At 49.6% G+C, this 15,174-nt stretch overlaps 1 protein-coding gene across 5 annotated transcripts in view; it reads right to left on the bottom strand.

Moving 5' to 3' along the window:
- Positions 1-5,155: 5,155 nt before the first annotated feature.
- LOC129857141 (double-stranded RNA-specific adenosine deaminase-like) overlaps positions 5,156-15,174 on the bottom strand; it is a 40,554-nt gene continuing 30,535 nt past the window's right edge. For 4 of the 5 annotated variants that reach the window (XM_055925096.1, XM_055925095.1, XM_055925097.1 and 1 more), the window contains exons 14-16: positions 8,675-8,787; positions 7,072-7,271; positions 5,156-6,902 (exon numbers count right to left, since the gene is read on the bottom strand). In XM_055925096.1, coding sequence (XP_055781071.1) covers positions 6,533-6,902; positions 7,072-7,271; positions 8,675-8,787 — 683 coding nt within the window. In that variant the 3' untranslated portion in view covers positions 5,156-6,532. The remainder of the gene's footprint in view (positions 6,903-7,071; positions 7,272-8,674; positions 8,788-15,174) is intronic. The other variant, XM_055925099.1, reaches the window with a different exon arrangement.

Genomic DNA, 15,174 nt, shown 5'->3' with positions numbered 1-15,174 from the left:
GTACACGGGGGTGGAGTGTGTGTGAGCGTACACGGGGGTGGAGTGTGTGTGAGCGTACACGGGGTGGAGTGTGTGTGAGCGTACACGGGGTGGAGTGTGTGTGAGCGTACACGGGGTGGAGTGTGTGTGAGCGTTCACGGGGGTGGAGTGTGTGTGAGCGTACACGGGGTGGAGTGTGTGTGAGCGTACACGGGGGTGGAGTGTGTGTGAGCGTACACGGGGGTGGAGTGTGTGTGAGCGTACACGGGGTGGAGTGTGTGTGAGCGTACACGGGGTGGAGTGTGTGTGAGCGTTCACGGGGGTGGAGTGTGTGTGAGCGTACACGGGGGTGGAGTGTGTGTGAGCGTACACGGGGTGGAGTGTGTGTGAGCGTACACGGGGGTGGAGTGTGTGTGAGCGTACACGGGGGTGGAGTGTGTGTGAGCGTACACGGGGGTGGAGTGTGTGTGAGCGTACACGGGGGGTGGAGTGTGTGTGAGCGTACACGGGGGTGACACTGACAGATTCTCTCTCATCTACACACACACACGCACGCACGCACGCACGCACGCACGCACGCACGCACGCACGCACGCACGCACACACACACACACACACACACACACTCTCTTTCTCATCCTCTCATCGTTCCTACAAAGTGATCCCTCTCTCATGCTCTTCACCACTGTAGCCATGACTACCACACACACTTTTCTCCTCTCTTATTATTTGCTATTCTTTCTGGTCATTTCTGTCTACTTCTCCCTCTTGTATTCCCATATTCCCTTCTCTCATTTATTTCCATCTGAGTGCATTGATAAGCCATTCAGTCTGGACTAATATTTCACTCTCTCCCCCCAGCTCTCTCCCTCTCTCTCATTAGTCACGCCTTCCTCCCCTCTAAAGGTGACTGATTGGATTGGAGAGACTGATTGACAGAATAAATCCAACTGACAGGTCAAGAGATTGTGGTGGAAGTATATTATATATAACATTTTAAGTAGTCCCTCACAAGCGCACATAGACTTGACACAGGAGGTCAGGAAACACACACACTAAAGGCCTTTTCTGTCTCATACTGCGCTTCGAGGTAGGTGTCCTAGCGTCAGTGACCAGACAAAGTGAACAGATAGACACACACACACACACACAGAGCAGCTTGATAGAGCAAACAGACTCACCAACAGAACATTTTTATAATTGTTTTATGAGTTATTTGAAGCGAAAAATAGGTGTGTAATGAATTCAAATCAAGCCAAATAGGGCTTCATAACACGGCGTAATCTGGTTTACTGATGTAATATGCCGAAAACACTGTCAAGGTACTCATAAGACAAGTCTCTCACAAATTATGCCTGTTTCTAACAGGTTCTTAGCTAACAGATCACCCGGGACGGATGCATACTGACACACACACACAGACAGACGTATACACACCCCTTGGGCCTGCAGTCGGTGATAAGGCTCCATCTGGTGGTGAGTGATGGCACTGCAGATCTCTCTTCTGGTCAGACTTTCCCCAGACCTAGCCTGACATTCAGTTCACACAGCTCCCCAGACCTAGCCTGACAACATTCAGTTCACACAGCTCCCCAGACCTAGCCTGACAACATTCAGTTCACACAGCTCCCCAGACCTAGCCTGACATTCAGTTCACACAGCTCCCCAGACCTAGCCTGACAACATTCAGTTCACACAGCTCCCCAGACCGAGCCTGACAACATTCAGTTCACACAGCTCCCCACACAGTTTCCCAGACCTAGCTTGACAACATTCAGTTCACACAGCTCCCCAGACCGAGCCTGACAACATTCAGTTCACACAGCTCCCCACACAGTTCCCAAGACCTAGCCTGACAACATTCAGTTCACACAGCTCCCCAGACCTAGCCTGACAACATTCAGTTCACACAGCTCCCCAGACCTAGCCTGACAACATTCAGTTCACACAGCTCCCCAGACCTAGCCTGACAACATTCAGTTCACACAGCTCCCCAGACCTAGCCTGACATTCAGTTCACACAGCTCCCCAGACCTAGCCTGACAACATTCAGTTCACACAGCTCCCCAGACCGAGCCTGACAACATTCAGTTCACACAGCTCCCCACACAGTTCCCCAGACCTAGCCTGACAACATTCAGTTCACACAGCTCCCCAGACCTAGCTTGACAACATTCAGTTCACACAGCTCCCCAGACCTAGCTTGACAACATTTAGTTTACACAGCTCCCCAGACCTAGCTTGACAACATTCAGTTCACACAGCTCCCCAGACCTAGCTTGACAACATTCAGTTCACACAGCTCCCCAGACCTAGCCTGACAACATTCAGTTCACACAGCTCCCCAGACCGAGCCTGACAACATTCAGTTCACACAGCTCCCCACACAGTTCCCCAGACCTAGCCTGACAACATTCAGTTCACACAGCTCCCCAGACCTAGCTTGACAACATTCAGTTCACACAGCTCCCCAGACCTAGCTTGACAACATTTAGTTTACACAGCTCCCCAGACCTAGCTTGACAACATTCAGTTCACACAGTTCCCCAGACCTAGCTTGACAACATTCAGTTCACACAGTTCCCCAGACCTAGCTTGACAACATTCAGTTCACACAGTTCCCCAGACCTAGCTTGACAACATTCAGTTCACACAGTTCCCCAGACCTAGCTTGACAACATTCAGTTCACACAGTTCCCCAGACCTAGCTTGACAACATTCAGTTCACACAGTTCCCCAGACCTAGCTTGACAACATTCAGTTCACACAGTTCCCCAGACCTAGCTTGACAACATTCAGTTCACACAGTTCCCCAGACCTAGCTTGACAACATTCAGTTCACACAGTTCCCCAGACCTAGATTGACAACATTCAGTTCACACAGTTCCCCAGACCTAGCTTGACAACATTCAGTTCACACAGTTCCCCAGACCTAGCTTGACAACATTCAGTTCACACAGTTCCCCAGACCTAGCTTGACAACATTCAGTTCACACAGTTCCCCAGACCTAGCTTGACAACATTCAGTTCACACAGCTCCCCACACAGTTCCCCAGACCTAGCTTGACAACATTCAGTTCACACAGCTCCCCAGACCTAGCCTGACAACATTCAGTTCACACAGCTCCCCAGACCTAGCCTGACAACATTCAGTTCACACAGCTCCCCACACAGTTCCCCAGACCTAGCTTGACAACATTCAGTTCACACAGCTCCCCAGACCTAGCCTGACAACATTCAGTTCACACAGTTCCCCAGACCGAGCCTGACAACATTCAGTTCACACAGCTCCCCAGACCTAGCCTGACAACATTCAGTTCACACAGTTCCCCAGACCGAGCTTGACAACATTCAGTTCACACAGCTCCCCAGACCTAGCCTGACAACATTCAGTTCACACAGCTCCCCACACAGTTCCCCAGACCTAGCCTGACAACATTCAGTTCACACAGTTCCCCAGACCGAGCCTGACAACATTCAGTTCACTCAGCTCCCCAGACCTACCCTGACAACATTCAGTTCACACAGTTCCCCAGACCTAGCCTGACAACATTCAGTTCACTCAGCTCCCCAGACCTACCCTGACAACATTCAGTTCACACAGCTCCCCAGCCCTGACAACATTTAAATATTTTCTGTAGGGGCATCAAAGCACCTTCAAAATCTGAGGGGGCACAAAGTACTTGAGGACGCCTGGTGGGTGGGGTCTGAAGGGGGGCTAGGCCAGTGTATGGAAGTTGGATCATTTTTTATACACCTGAAACAGCTTTTTCCTGCAACCTAGAGCCACACTCCTGAATCATTATATGTACAAAAATATATATTTGCATATCTAATCATACCTCTTGAGCAGTCTGTAACCTTCGGACTGGTGATTATTGTTTTTAAGAAACTAAATATGCCTCTCTGCTAAAATCTGGGTAAAAGATTGAAAGGAATGTCTTACTCAGTTAATTTAGTAATTGTTTGCTTTTCTAAAGTCTATCAATCTTGCCAGCAGGCATGTCAGCTAAATAGAGACACCAGCTACTCTAACTGGAACAGCCGGAAATGGCTTCTTGGTAGCTAGTTATGGGGGTGGGAACCTATCTGAGCTAGCTAAAACCAACTTCATAAAATTGCTAGTATTACAGAGCAACAAAACTTTAACAATTATATTTTAAACAGGACAAATCTGAGGGGACAAATCATGTGGCCCTTATGGGCATGACGTCTCTGCTCTGGTCACTCACAGCGCCCCCAGGCCTAGCCTGGCAATACTCAGTTCAACCAGACTCAAAGCTCCCAGGGCCTAGCCTGGCAATATTCAGTTCAACCAGACTCACAGCTCCCCCAGGCCTAGCAATATTCAGTTCAGCCAGACTCACAGCTCCCCCAGGCCTAGCCTGGCAATACTCAGTTCAGCCAGACTCACAGCTCCCCAGGCCTAGCCTAGCAATATTCAGTTCAACCAGACTCACAGCTCCCCAGGCCTAGCAATATTCAGTTCAACCAGACTCAAAGCTCCCCGGGCCTAGCCTGGCAATATTCAGTTCAACCAGACTCACAGCTCCCCCAGGCCTAGCAATATTCAGTTCAACCAGACTCACAGCTCCCCCAGGCCTAGCAATATTCAGTTCAACCAGACTCAAAGCTCCCCGGGCCTAGCCTGGCAATATTCAGTTCAGCCAGACTCACAGCTCCCCCAGGCCTAGCCTGGCAATACTCAGTTCAGCCAGACTCACAGCTCCCCCAGGCCTAGCCTGGCAATACTCAGTTCAGCCAGACTCACAGCTCCCCGGGCCTAGCCTGGCAATACTCCGCTGTCAGAGAATATCAACTAGACAGACGCTGATGTAACGTGCCCTCACTGTCCCACTGAGGGACTGAATAACTGGTAAACACACACAGCACTGTTATTCCGTTCCCTACATCAGTGTTGTGTAAAGGTCAACCCTCCACCAGACAACATCCTCTTTGAAGACAAACAGAATCCATAACACACACACCACTAGGGAGTCCATAGCTTAAATGACCAATTACTCTTTCTGCACAAGAGACAAACAAGACTGAAGAAATACCCAATAAACATTCTCAAAAGTGTGTTCACTGTGACTGTAGTGTTTATACTTGGCTAACAGTCTGTACCCACGGTTATGAGGGCTTTAGTATACATTTCAAAAAAGACAAACACACATTTCAGCTTTCACAAAGCCGGTCTTTATAATCACTTAAAACTTGACAGAATTTCCATCCATTAAAAAAAAAAAATTTAAACAAATTTCTGTCTTTTTAACTTGTTAAAACGTTTCAAAAAAATTGTCAATAGAAAATCAATTTTAGGCATGACTTACAAAATATATACATAATATATACATATACATACACACACAGAGATATATACATACCCTACACAAACATTGTTATTGCATATACATCTGTGTATTTATGTATTTGTATGTACATGATGTATATATTGCTTCACCCTTGAATGTATTTGATCAGACTGAACTAAAACATAAAAACAAACCAGTCTTTCTCCCTGTCCGCATAAAACCCGCCGGCCACATTCTGGCCACGCTAGGAAGGACAAGAGTGCAAAGCCTTTCTCTTCTCTTTTTTATCACAACTACGAGTAATCACTTATCCTAAACCTCAACTTTGACCCCCCCTAACATGAATCCTAAAATGAGAACAAGTAGCTGATTTACTTGTTCTCAGCAGTTCTCAACGTCACCGTTGTCCTTTCTGACGTGGCCCTCGAGTGACAACACCAAAAAACTCGAAGAACAATAGCGATACACACCACATAGGACACAACAATAACAGAAGAATTATGATCTAGGCTAGTTAGTCATCATCAAATCTATGTTACAGTCAAGAGTTATGGGATGGAGCAGGCTGGGACCTGTAGACGTAGCCATAGCATTAACAACAGTGTAAAGGGGTGGGTTACTAGGTCGGGGAGTAGCTAAACGTTACAAGGCTGGTTTATATATAAATAAAGTGTGATCACTACTATCCATGCTCAGGCCGATAGGTACAGATTAAACTAGTCATGCGTGATTGAATGGCTGGCTGGCGAGTAGGACAGGGTCAGGTGTAGGGTGTCTGAACTAGAGAGACAGGGCTGTGTGCGTATGAGAAGGGCAGGGAGGGTTTTTCCTGTATGTAAATGTGAAGATAGAGTGTACTGGGGCTACTGTTACAGTGGAGCAGTAGTGCATGCTATGCAGCTCTGAATGTCACTACATCACATAGTCATCATGTTTACTAAGCCCCCTATTCTCCCCCCCCTTTCTATATTCTGTTAGTTTTGTGTAGCAGTAGCAACCCCTTCTCTCTCCATCTCTCTTGCTGCTGTCTGACCCTCACCCATTGGGCTGGCCTGTTATCCCCTTCCCTCCCTCCATCTCAGTATCTCTGTCCTTTCCAATCTCTGTCTGACCTCTACCCCTTCTTTCAAGAAGATACAGTACTCGCTGCTAGCTCCTCTTTCCTCTCCTCCCTTCCCCCCCTGTCCTCCAGGCTCATGTCCTTCCATCTCTAGCCAACCCTCCCTTCTCCCTCCCTTCTACATGGCCTGTGTGTACGCACTACTACCCCACTGGCTGCTGTTATAGTCAGTGGTTGTGCTTCCATAGCTATTGTTGTTGTTGTACCCCTGGTTGCTATTAGCAACACTTCCTGCCCCATGGCCATCGGAGGCCGCCGCTTCGTCAAAGCTCTTCTCCTCCAATGGCTTGCCAATCCAGGCTCCGTAACCATGGCTACCGAGCGCATCGAAGAACTGCTGCTTGGCGACCTGGAAGGACATGGCGGCCATCTTGGCTTGGGCGTAAGACGGGAGAGCCAGCAGGTCCTGGCGCCCGTACTGTTGGCATAAAGACCGGAATTGCCGGAAGATGTTGGACTTGGAGACCCGCGACACGTCCAGTTTGGGGCTAGAGGGAAGACAAACAGGGTTTAGGAAAACACAGAAGCTACTGCGCTGGGAGTGAAACATTTTCAACATGGTTTTTCATATGAATTAAATGCCACTACTCGATATGGAGTAGAAATAGTGATAGCTATTCTATTGAAATGGGGCCCTGTGTAGCCCAGGTTAACCACCTGGTGCTGCTATCTGGATGAGGGTGGATGAGGTCTGAGGGTCTGGTTCTAGTTGTGGTGCGGGGTGCGTACCCGTCCAGTTTGCCCTTGGTCCCATCCAGCACCTCCACAGTGATGTGGTCTGGCTGGCTCCAGTTCACGCTGGACTCCTTGGTCTTCCCTGTGTGACGCGTCGAGTCATACACACTCACCCTGCCCACCTGAAGGGCGACAGAGATGGAGTGATGGAGAGGAGTAAAGGGAGAGGAAGAGTGTGTTCAATTATAGGCATTTCGCTATACCCGCAATAACAGCTGCTAAATATGTGTACGAGACCAATAACATTTGATTTGAAATTAGACTAAATAAGTCCTTTCAGATGAATCAACCATTTTAAACAGGGCGGAAAGCAATGTTTGTGTCTGCGTTAATGTCTATGCTGGAGGCATGGAGCGGCTGTTTGTGTACTGTGTGTTTCTGTACCTCGGGGTGGTTGAGTGTGTTTCTGTACCTCGGGGTGGTTGAGTGTGTTTCTGTACCTCGGGGTGGTTGAGTGTGTTTCTGTACCTCGGGGTGGTTGAGTGTGTTTCTGTACCTCGGGGTGGTTGAGTGTGTTTCTGTACCTCGGGGTGGTTGAGTGTGTTTCTGTACCTCGGGGTGGTTGAGTGTGTTTCTGTACCTCGGGGTGGTTGAGTGTGTTTCTGTACCTCGGGGTGGTTGAGTGTGTTTCTGTACCTCGGGGTGGTTGAGTGTGTTTCTGTACCTCGGGGTGGTTGAGTGTGTTTCTGTACCTCGGGGTGGTTGAGTGTGTTTCTGTACCTCGGGGTGGTTGAGTGTGTTTCTGTACCTCGGGGTGGTTGAGTGTGTTTCTGTACCTCGGGGTGGTTGAGTGTGTTTCTGTACCTCGGGGTGGTTGAGTGTGTTTCTGTACCTCGGGGTGGTTGAGTGTGTTTCTGTACCTCGGGGTGGTTGAGTGTGTTTCTGTACCTCGGGGTGGTTGAGTGTGTTTCTGTACCTCGGGGTGGTTGAGTGTGTTTCTGTACCTCGGGGTGGTTGAGTGTGTTTCTGTACCTCGGGGTGGTTGAGTGTGTTTCTGTACCTCGGGGTGGTTGAGTGTGTTTCTGTACCTCGGGGTGGTTGAGTGTGTTTCTGTACCTCGGGGTGGTTGAGTGTGTTTCTGTACCTCGGGGTGGTTGAGTGTGTTTCTGTACCTCGGGGTGGTTGAGTGTGTTTCTGTACCTCGGGGTGGTTGAGTGTGTTTCTGTACCTCGGGGTGGTTGAGTGTGTTTCTGTACCTCGGGGTGGTTGAGTGTGTTTCTGTACCTCGGGGTGGTTGAGTGTGTTTCTGTACCTCGGGGTGGTTGAGTGTGTTTCTGTACCTCGGGGTGGTTGAGTGTGTTTCTGTACCTCGGGGTGGTTGAGTGTGTTTCTGTACCTCGGGGTGGTTGAGTGTGTTTCTGTACCTCGGGGTGGTTGAGTGTGTTTCTGTACCTCGGGGTGGTTGAGTGTGTTTCTGTACCTCGGGGTGGTTGAGTGTGTTTCTGTACCTCGGGGTGGTTGAGTGTGTTTCTGTACCTCGGGGTGGTTGAGTGTGTTTCTGTATGTGTACTGTGTGTTTCTGTACCTCGGGGTGGTTGAGTGTGTAGGGAGCAGGTAGACTCTTGGAGAAGGCTTCGCCGTCTCTGGCCAATCGGCAGCAGACAGCACGTGTCAGGTGGCCATGGCTGTACAGGTAGCCTGGAGGGACAAATATAAGAGACAAGAACAGGGAAAACAAAACAGAAGATCGAGAGGAAGGGGTGCGAGAGGAGTGGGGGGGCGAGAGAGTGACAGGTAAAGAAAGAGGGAGAGAATAACAGAAGTGTGTGTGAGTCAGTGTATTTTCATGTTAACAAGGATGATCATTTACATCATAGTACTCTGACAAGGAGAGGTGAGTAACGTAAAGAGATGGATGTTTTGAGGGGGTCAGCCAGGGACTGTCTGGGTGGATAGTTAGCTGGACATGATTCCTACAGTATAAGGACAGAGTCAGCCAGGGACTGTCTGGGTGGATAGTTAGCTGGACATGACTCCTACAGTATAAGGACAGTGTCAGCCAGGGACTGTCTGGGTGGATAGTTAGCTGGACATGACTCGTACAGTATAAGGACAGTGTCAGCCAGGGACTGTCTGGGTGGATAGTTAGCTGGACATGACTCCTACAGTATAAGGACAGAGTCAGCCAGGGACTGTCTGGGTGGATAGTTAGCTGGACATGATTCCTACAGTATAAGGACAGTGTCAGCCAGGGACTGTCTGGGTGGATAGTTAGCTGGACATGACTCCTACAGTATAAGGACAGTGTCAGCCAGGGACTGTCTGGGTGGATAGTTAGCTGGACATGACTCCTACAGTATAAGGACAGAGTCAGCCAGGGACTGTCTGGGTGGATAGTTAGCTGGACATGATTCCTACAGTATAAGGACAGTGTCAGCCAGGGACTGTCTGGGTGGATAGTTAGCTGGACATGACTCCTACAGTATAAGGACAGTCAGCCAGGGACTGTCTGGGTGGATAGTTAGCTGGACATGACTCCTACAGTATAAGGACAGAGTCAGCCAGGGACTGTCTGGGTGGATAGTTAGCTGGACATGACTCCTACAGTATAAGGACAGTCAGCCAGGGACTGTCTGGGTGGATAGTTAGCTGGACATGATTCCTACAGTATAAGGACAGTCAGCCAGGGACTGTCTGGGTGGATAGTTAGCTGGACATGACTCCTACAGTATAAGGACAGAGTCAGCCAGGGACTGTCTGGGTGGATAGTTAGCAGGACATGACTCCTACAGTATAAGGACAGTGTCAGCCAGGGACTGTCTGGGTGGATAGTTAGCTGGACATGATTCCTACAGTATAAGGACAGTGTCGGCCAGGGACTGTCTGGGTGGATAGTTAGCTGGACATGACTCCTACAGTATAAGGACAGAGTCAGCCAGGGACTGTCTGGGTGGATAGTTAGCTGGACATGATTCCTACAGTATAAGGACAGTGTCAGCCAGGGACTGTCTGGGTGGATAGTTAGCTGGACATGACTCGTACAGTATAAGGACAGTGTCAGCCAGGGACTGTCTGGGTGGATAGTTAGCTGGACATGACTCGTACAGTATAAGGACAGTGTCAGCCAGGGACTGTCTGGGTGGATAGTTAGCTGGACATGATTCCTACAGTATAAGGACAGTCAGCCAGGGACTGTCTGGGTGGATAGTTAGCTGGACATGACTCCTACAGTATAAGGACAGTGTCAGCCAGGGACTGTCTGGGTGGATAGTTAGCTGGACATGACTCCTACAGTATAAGGACAGTGTCAGCCAGGGACTGTCTGGGTGGATAGTTAGCTGGACATGATTCCTACAGTATAAGGACAGTCAGCCAGGGACTGTCTGGGTGGATAGTTAGCTGGACATGACTCCTACAGTATAAGGACAGAGTCAGCCAGGGACTGTCTGGGTGGATAGTTAGCAGGACATGACTCCTACAGTATAAGGACAGTGTCAGCCAGGGACTGTCTGGGTGGATAGTTAGCTGGACATGATTCCTACAGTATAAGGACAGTGTCAGCCAGGGACTGTCTGGGTGGATAGTTAGCTGGACATGACTCCTACAGTATAAGGACAGAGTCAGCCAGGGACTGTCTGGGTGGATAGTTAGCTGGACATGATTCCTACAGTATAAGGACAGTGTCAGCCAGGGACTGTCTGGGTGGATAGTTAGCTGGACATGACTCCTACAGTATAAGGACAGTCAGCCAGGGACTGTCTGGGTGGATAGTTAGCTGGACATGACTCCTACAGTATAAGGACAGAGTCAGCCAGGGACTGTCTGGGTGGATAGTTAGCTGGACATGACTCCTACAGTATAAGGACAGTCAGCCAGGGACTGTCTGGGTGGATAGTTAGCTGGACATGATTCCTACAGTATAAGGACAGTCAGCCAGGGACTGTCTGGGTGGATAGTTAGCTGGACATGACTCCTACAGTATAAGGACAGAGTCAGCCAGGGACTGTCTGGGTGGATAGTTAGCAGGACATGACTCCTACAGTATAAGGACAGTGTCAGCCAGGGACTGTCTGGGTGGATAGTTAGCTGGACATGATTCCTACAGTATAAGGACAGTGTCGGCCAGGGACTGTCTGGGTGGATAGTTAGCTGGACATGACTCCTACAGTATAAGGACAGAGTCAGCCAGGGACTGTCTGGGTGGATAGTTAGCTGGACATGATTCCTACAGTATAAGGACAGTGTCAGCCAGGGACTGTCTGGGTGGATAGTTAGCTGGACATGACTCGTACAGTATAAGGACAGTGTCAGCCAGGGACTGTCTGGGTGGATAGTTAGCTGGACATGACTCGTACAGTATAAGGACAGTGTCAGCCAGGGACTGTCTGGGTGGATAGTTAGCTGGACATGATTCCTACAGTATAAGGACAGTCAGCCAGGGACTGTCTGGGTGGATAGTTAGCTGGACATGACTCCTACAGTATAAGGACAGTGTCAGCCAGGGACTGTCTGGGTGGATAGTTAGCTGGACATGACTCCTACAGTATAAGGACAGTGTCAGCCAGGGACTGTCTGGGTGGATAGTTAGCTGGACATGATTCCTACAGTATAAGGACAGTCAGCCAGGGACTGTCTGGGTGGATAGTTAGCTGGACATGACTCCTACAGTATAAGGACAGAGTCAGCCAGGGACTGTCTGGGTGGATAGTTAGCAGGACATGACTCCTACAGTATAAGGACAGTGTCAGCCAGGGACTGTCTGGGTGGATAGTTAGCTGGACATGATTCCTACAGTATAAGGACAGTGTCAGCCAGGGACTGTCTGGGTGGATAGTTAGCTGGACATGACTCCTACAGTATAAGGACAGAGTCAGCCAGGGACTGTCTGGGTGGATAGTTAGCTGGACATGATTCCTACAGTATAAGGACAGTGTCAGCCAGGGACTGTCTGGGTGGATAGTTAGCTGGACATGATTCCTACAGTATAAGGACAGTGTCAGCCAGGGACTGTCTGGGTGGATAGTTAGCTGGACATGACTCGTACAGTATAAGGACAGTGTCAGCCAGGGGCTGTCTGGGTGGATAGTTAGCTGGACATGACTCGTACAGTATAAGGACAGTGTCAGCCAGGGACTGTCTGGGTGGATAGTTAGCTGGACATGACTCCTACAGTATAAGCACAGAGTCAGCCAGGGACTGTCTGGGTGGATAGTTAGCTGGACATGATTCCTACAGTATAAGGACAGTGTCAGCCAGGGACTGTCTGGGTGGATAGTTAGCAGGACATGACTCCTACAGTATAAGGACAGTGTCAGCCAGGGACTGTCTGGGTGGATAGTTAGCTGGACATGATTCCTACAGTATAAGGACAGTGTCAGCCAGGGACTGTCTGGGTGGATAGTTAGCTTGACATGACTCCTACAGTATAAGGACAGAGTCAGCCAGGGACTGTCTGGGTGGATAGTTAGCTGGACATGATTCCTACAGTGTAAGGACAGTGTCAGCCAGGGACTGTCTGGGTGGATAGTTAGCTGGACATGATTCCTACAGTATAAGGACAGTGTCAGCCAGGGACTGTCTGGGTGGATAGTTAGCTGGACATGACTCGTACAGTATAAGGACAGTGTCAGCCAGGGACTGTCTGGGTGGATAGTTAGCTGGACATGACTCGTACAGTATAAGGACAGTGTCAGCCAGGGACTGTCTGGGTGGATAGTTAGCTGGACATGACTCCTACAGTATAAGCACAGAGTCAGCCAGGGACTGTCTGGGTGGATAGTTAGCTGGACATGATTCCTACAGTATAAGGACAGTGTCAGCCAGGGACTGTCTGGGTGGATAGTTAGCTGGACATGACTCCTACAGTATAAGGACAGAGTCAGCCAGGGACTGTCTGGGTGGATAGTTAGCTGGACATGATTCCTACAGTATAAGGACAGTGTCAGCCAGGGACTGTCTGGGTGGATAGTTAGCTGGACATGACTCCTACAGTATAAGGACAGTCAGCCAGGGACTGTCTGGGTGGATAGTTAGCTGGACATGACTCCTACAGTATAAGGACAGAGTCAGCCAGGGACTGTCTGGGTGGATAGTTAGCTGGACATGACTCCTACAGTATAAGGACAGTCAGCCAGGGACTGTCTGGGTGGATAGTTAGCTGGACATGATTCCTACAGTATAAGGACAGTCAGCCAGGGACTGTCTGGGTGGATAGTTAGCTGGACATGACTCCTACAGTATAAGGACAGAGTCAGCCAGGGACTGTCTGGGTGGATAGTTAGCAGGACATGACTCCTACAGTATAAGGACAGTGTCAGCCAGGGACTGTCTGGGTGGATAGTTAGCTGGACATGATTCCTACAGTATAAGGACAGTGTCAGCCAGGGACTGTCTGGGTGGATAGTTAGCTGGACATGACTCCTACAGTATAAGGACAGAGTCAGCCAGGGACTGTCTGGGTGGATAGTTAGCTGGACATGATTCCTACAGTATAAGGACAGTGTCAGCCAGGGACTGTCTGGGTGGATAGTTAGCTGGACATGATTCCTACAGTATAAGGACAGTGTCAGCCAGGGACTGTCTGGGTGGATAGTTAGCTGGACATGACTCGTACAGTATAAGGACAGTGTCAGCCAGGGACTGTCTGGGTGGATAGTTAGCTGGACATGACTCGTACAGTATAAGGACAGTGTCAGCCAGGGACTGTCTGGGTGGATAGTTAGCTGGACATGATTCCTACAGTATAAGGACAGTCAGCCAGGGACTGTCTGGGTGGATAGTTAGCTGGACATGACTCCTACAGTATAAGGACAGTGTCAGCCAGGGACTGTCTGGGTGGATAGTTAGCTGGACATGACTCCTACAGTATAAGGACAGTGTCAGCCAGGGACTGTCTGGGTGGATAGTTAGCTGGACATGATTCCTACAGTATAAGGACAGTCAGCCAGGGACTGTCTGGGTGGATAGTTAGCTGGACATGACTCCTACAGTATAAGGACAGAGTCAGCCAGGGACTGTCTGGGTGGATAGTTAGCAGGACATGACTCCTACAGTATAAGGACAGTGTCAGCCAGGGACTGTCTGGGTGGATAGTTAGCTGGACATGATTCCTACAGTATAAGGACAGTGTCAGCCAGGGACTGTCTGGGTGGATAGTTAGCTGGACATGACTCCTACAGTATAAGGACAGAGTCAGCCAGGGACTGTCTGGGTGGATAGTTAGCTGGACATGATTCCTACAGTATAAGGACAGTGTCAGCCAGGGACTGTCTGGGTGGATAGTTAGCTGGACATGATTCCTACAGTATAAGGACAGTGTCAGCCAGGGACTGTCTGGGTGGATAGTTAGCTGGACATGACTCGTACAGTATAAGGACAGTGTCAGCCAGGGGCTGTCTGGGTGGATAGTTAGCTGGACATGACTCGTACAGTATAAGGACAGTGTCAGCCAGGGACTGTCTGGGTGGATAGTTAGCTGGACATGACTCCTACAGTATAAGCACAGAGTCAGCCAGGGACTGTCTGGGTGGATAGTTAGCTGGACATGATTCCTACAGTATAAGGACAGTGTCAGCCAGGGACTGTCTGGGTGGATAGTTAGCTGGACATGACTCCTACAGTATAAGGACAGAGTCAGCCAGGGACTGTCTGGGTGGATAGTTAGCTGGACATGATTCCTACAGTATAAGGACAGTGTCAGCCAGGGACTGTCTGGGTGGATAGTTAGCTGGACATGATTCCTACAGTATAAGGACAGTGTCAGCCAGGGACTGTCTGGGTGGATAGTTAGCTGGACATGACTCCTACAGTATAAGGACAGAGTCAGCCAGGGACTGTCTGGGTGGATAGTTAGCTGGACATGACTCCTACAGTATAAGGACAGTGTCAGCCAGGGACTGTCTGGGTGGATAGTTAGCTGGACATGACTCGTACAGTATAAGGACAGTGTCAGCCAGGGACTGTCTGGGTGGATAGTTAGCTGGACATGACTCGTACAGTATAAGGACAGTGTCAGCCAGGGACTGTCTGGGTGGATAGTTAGCTGGACATGATTCCTACAGTATAAGGACAGTCAGCCAGGGACTG

Source organism: Salvelinus fontinalis, chromosome 6 (genome assembly GCF_029448725.1).
Source record: "Salvelinus fontinalis isolate EN_2023a chromosome 6, ASM2944872v1, whole genome shotgun sequence".
In the NCBI taxonomy this organism is placed as follows: Eukaryota; Metazoa; Chordata; class Actinopteri; order Salmoniformes; family Salmonidae; genus Salvelinus; species Salvelinus fontinalis.
This window is presented reverse-complemented; position numbering and strand designations above follow the sequence as displayed.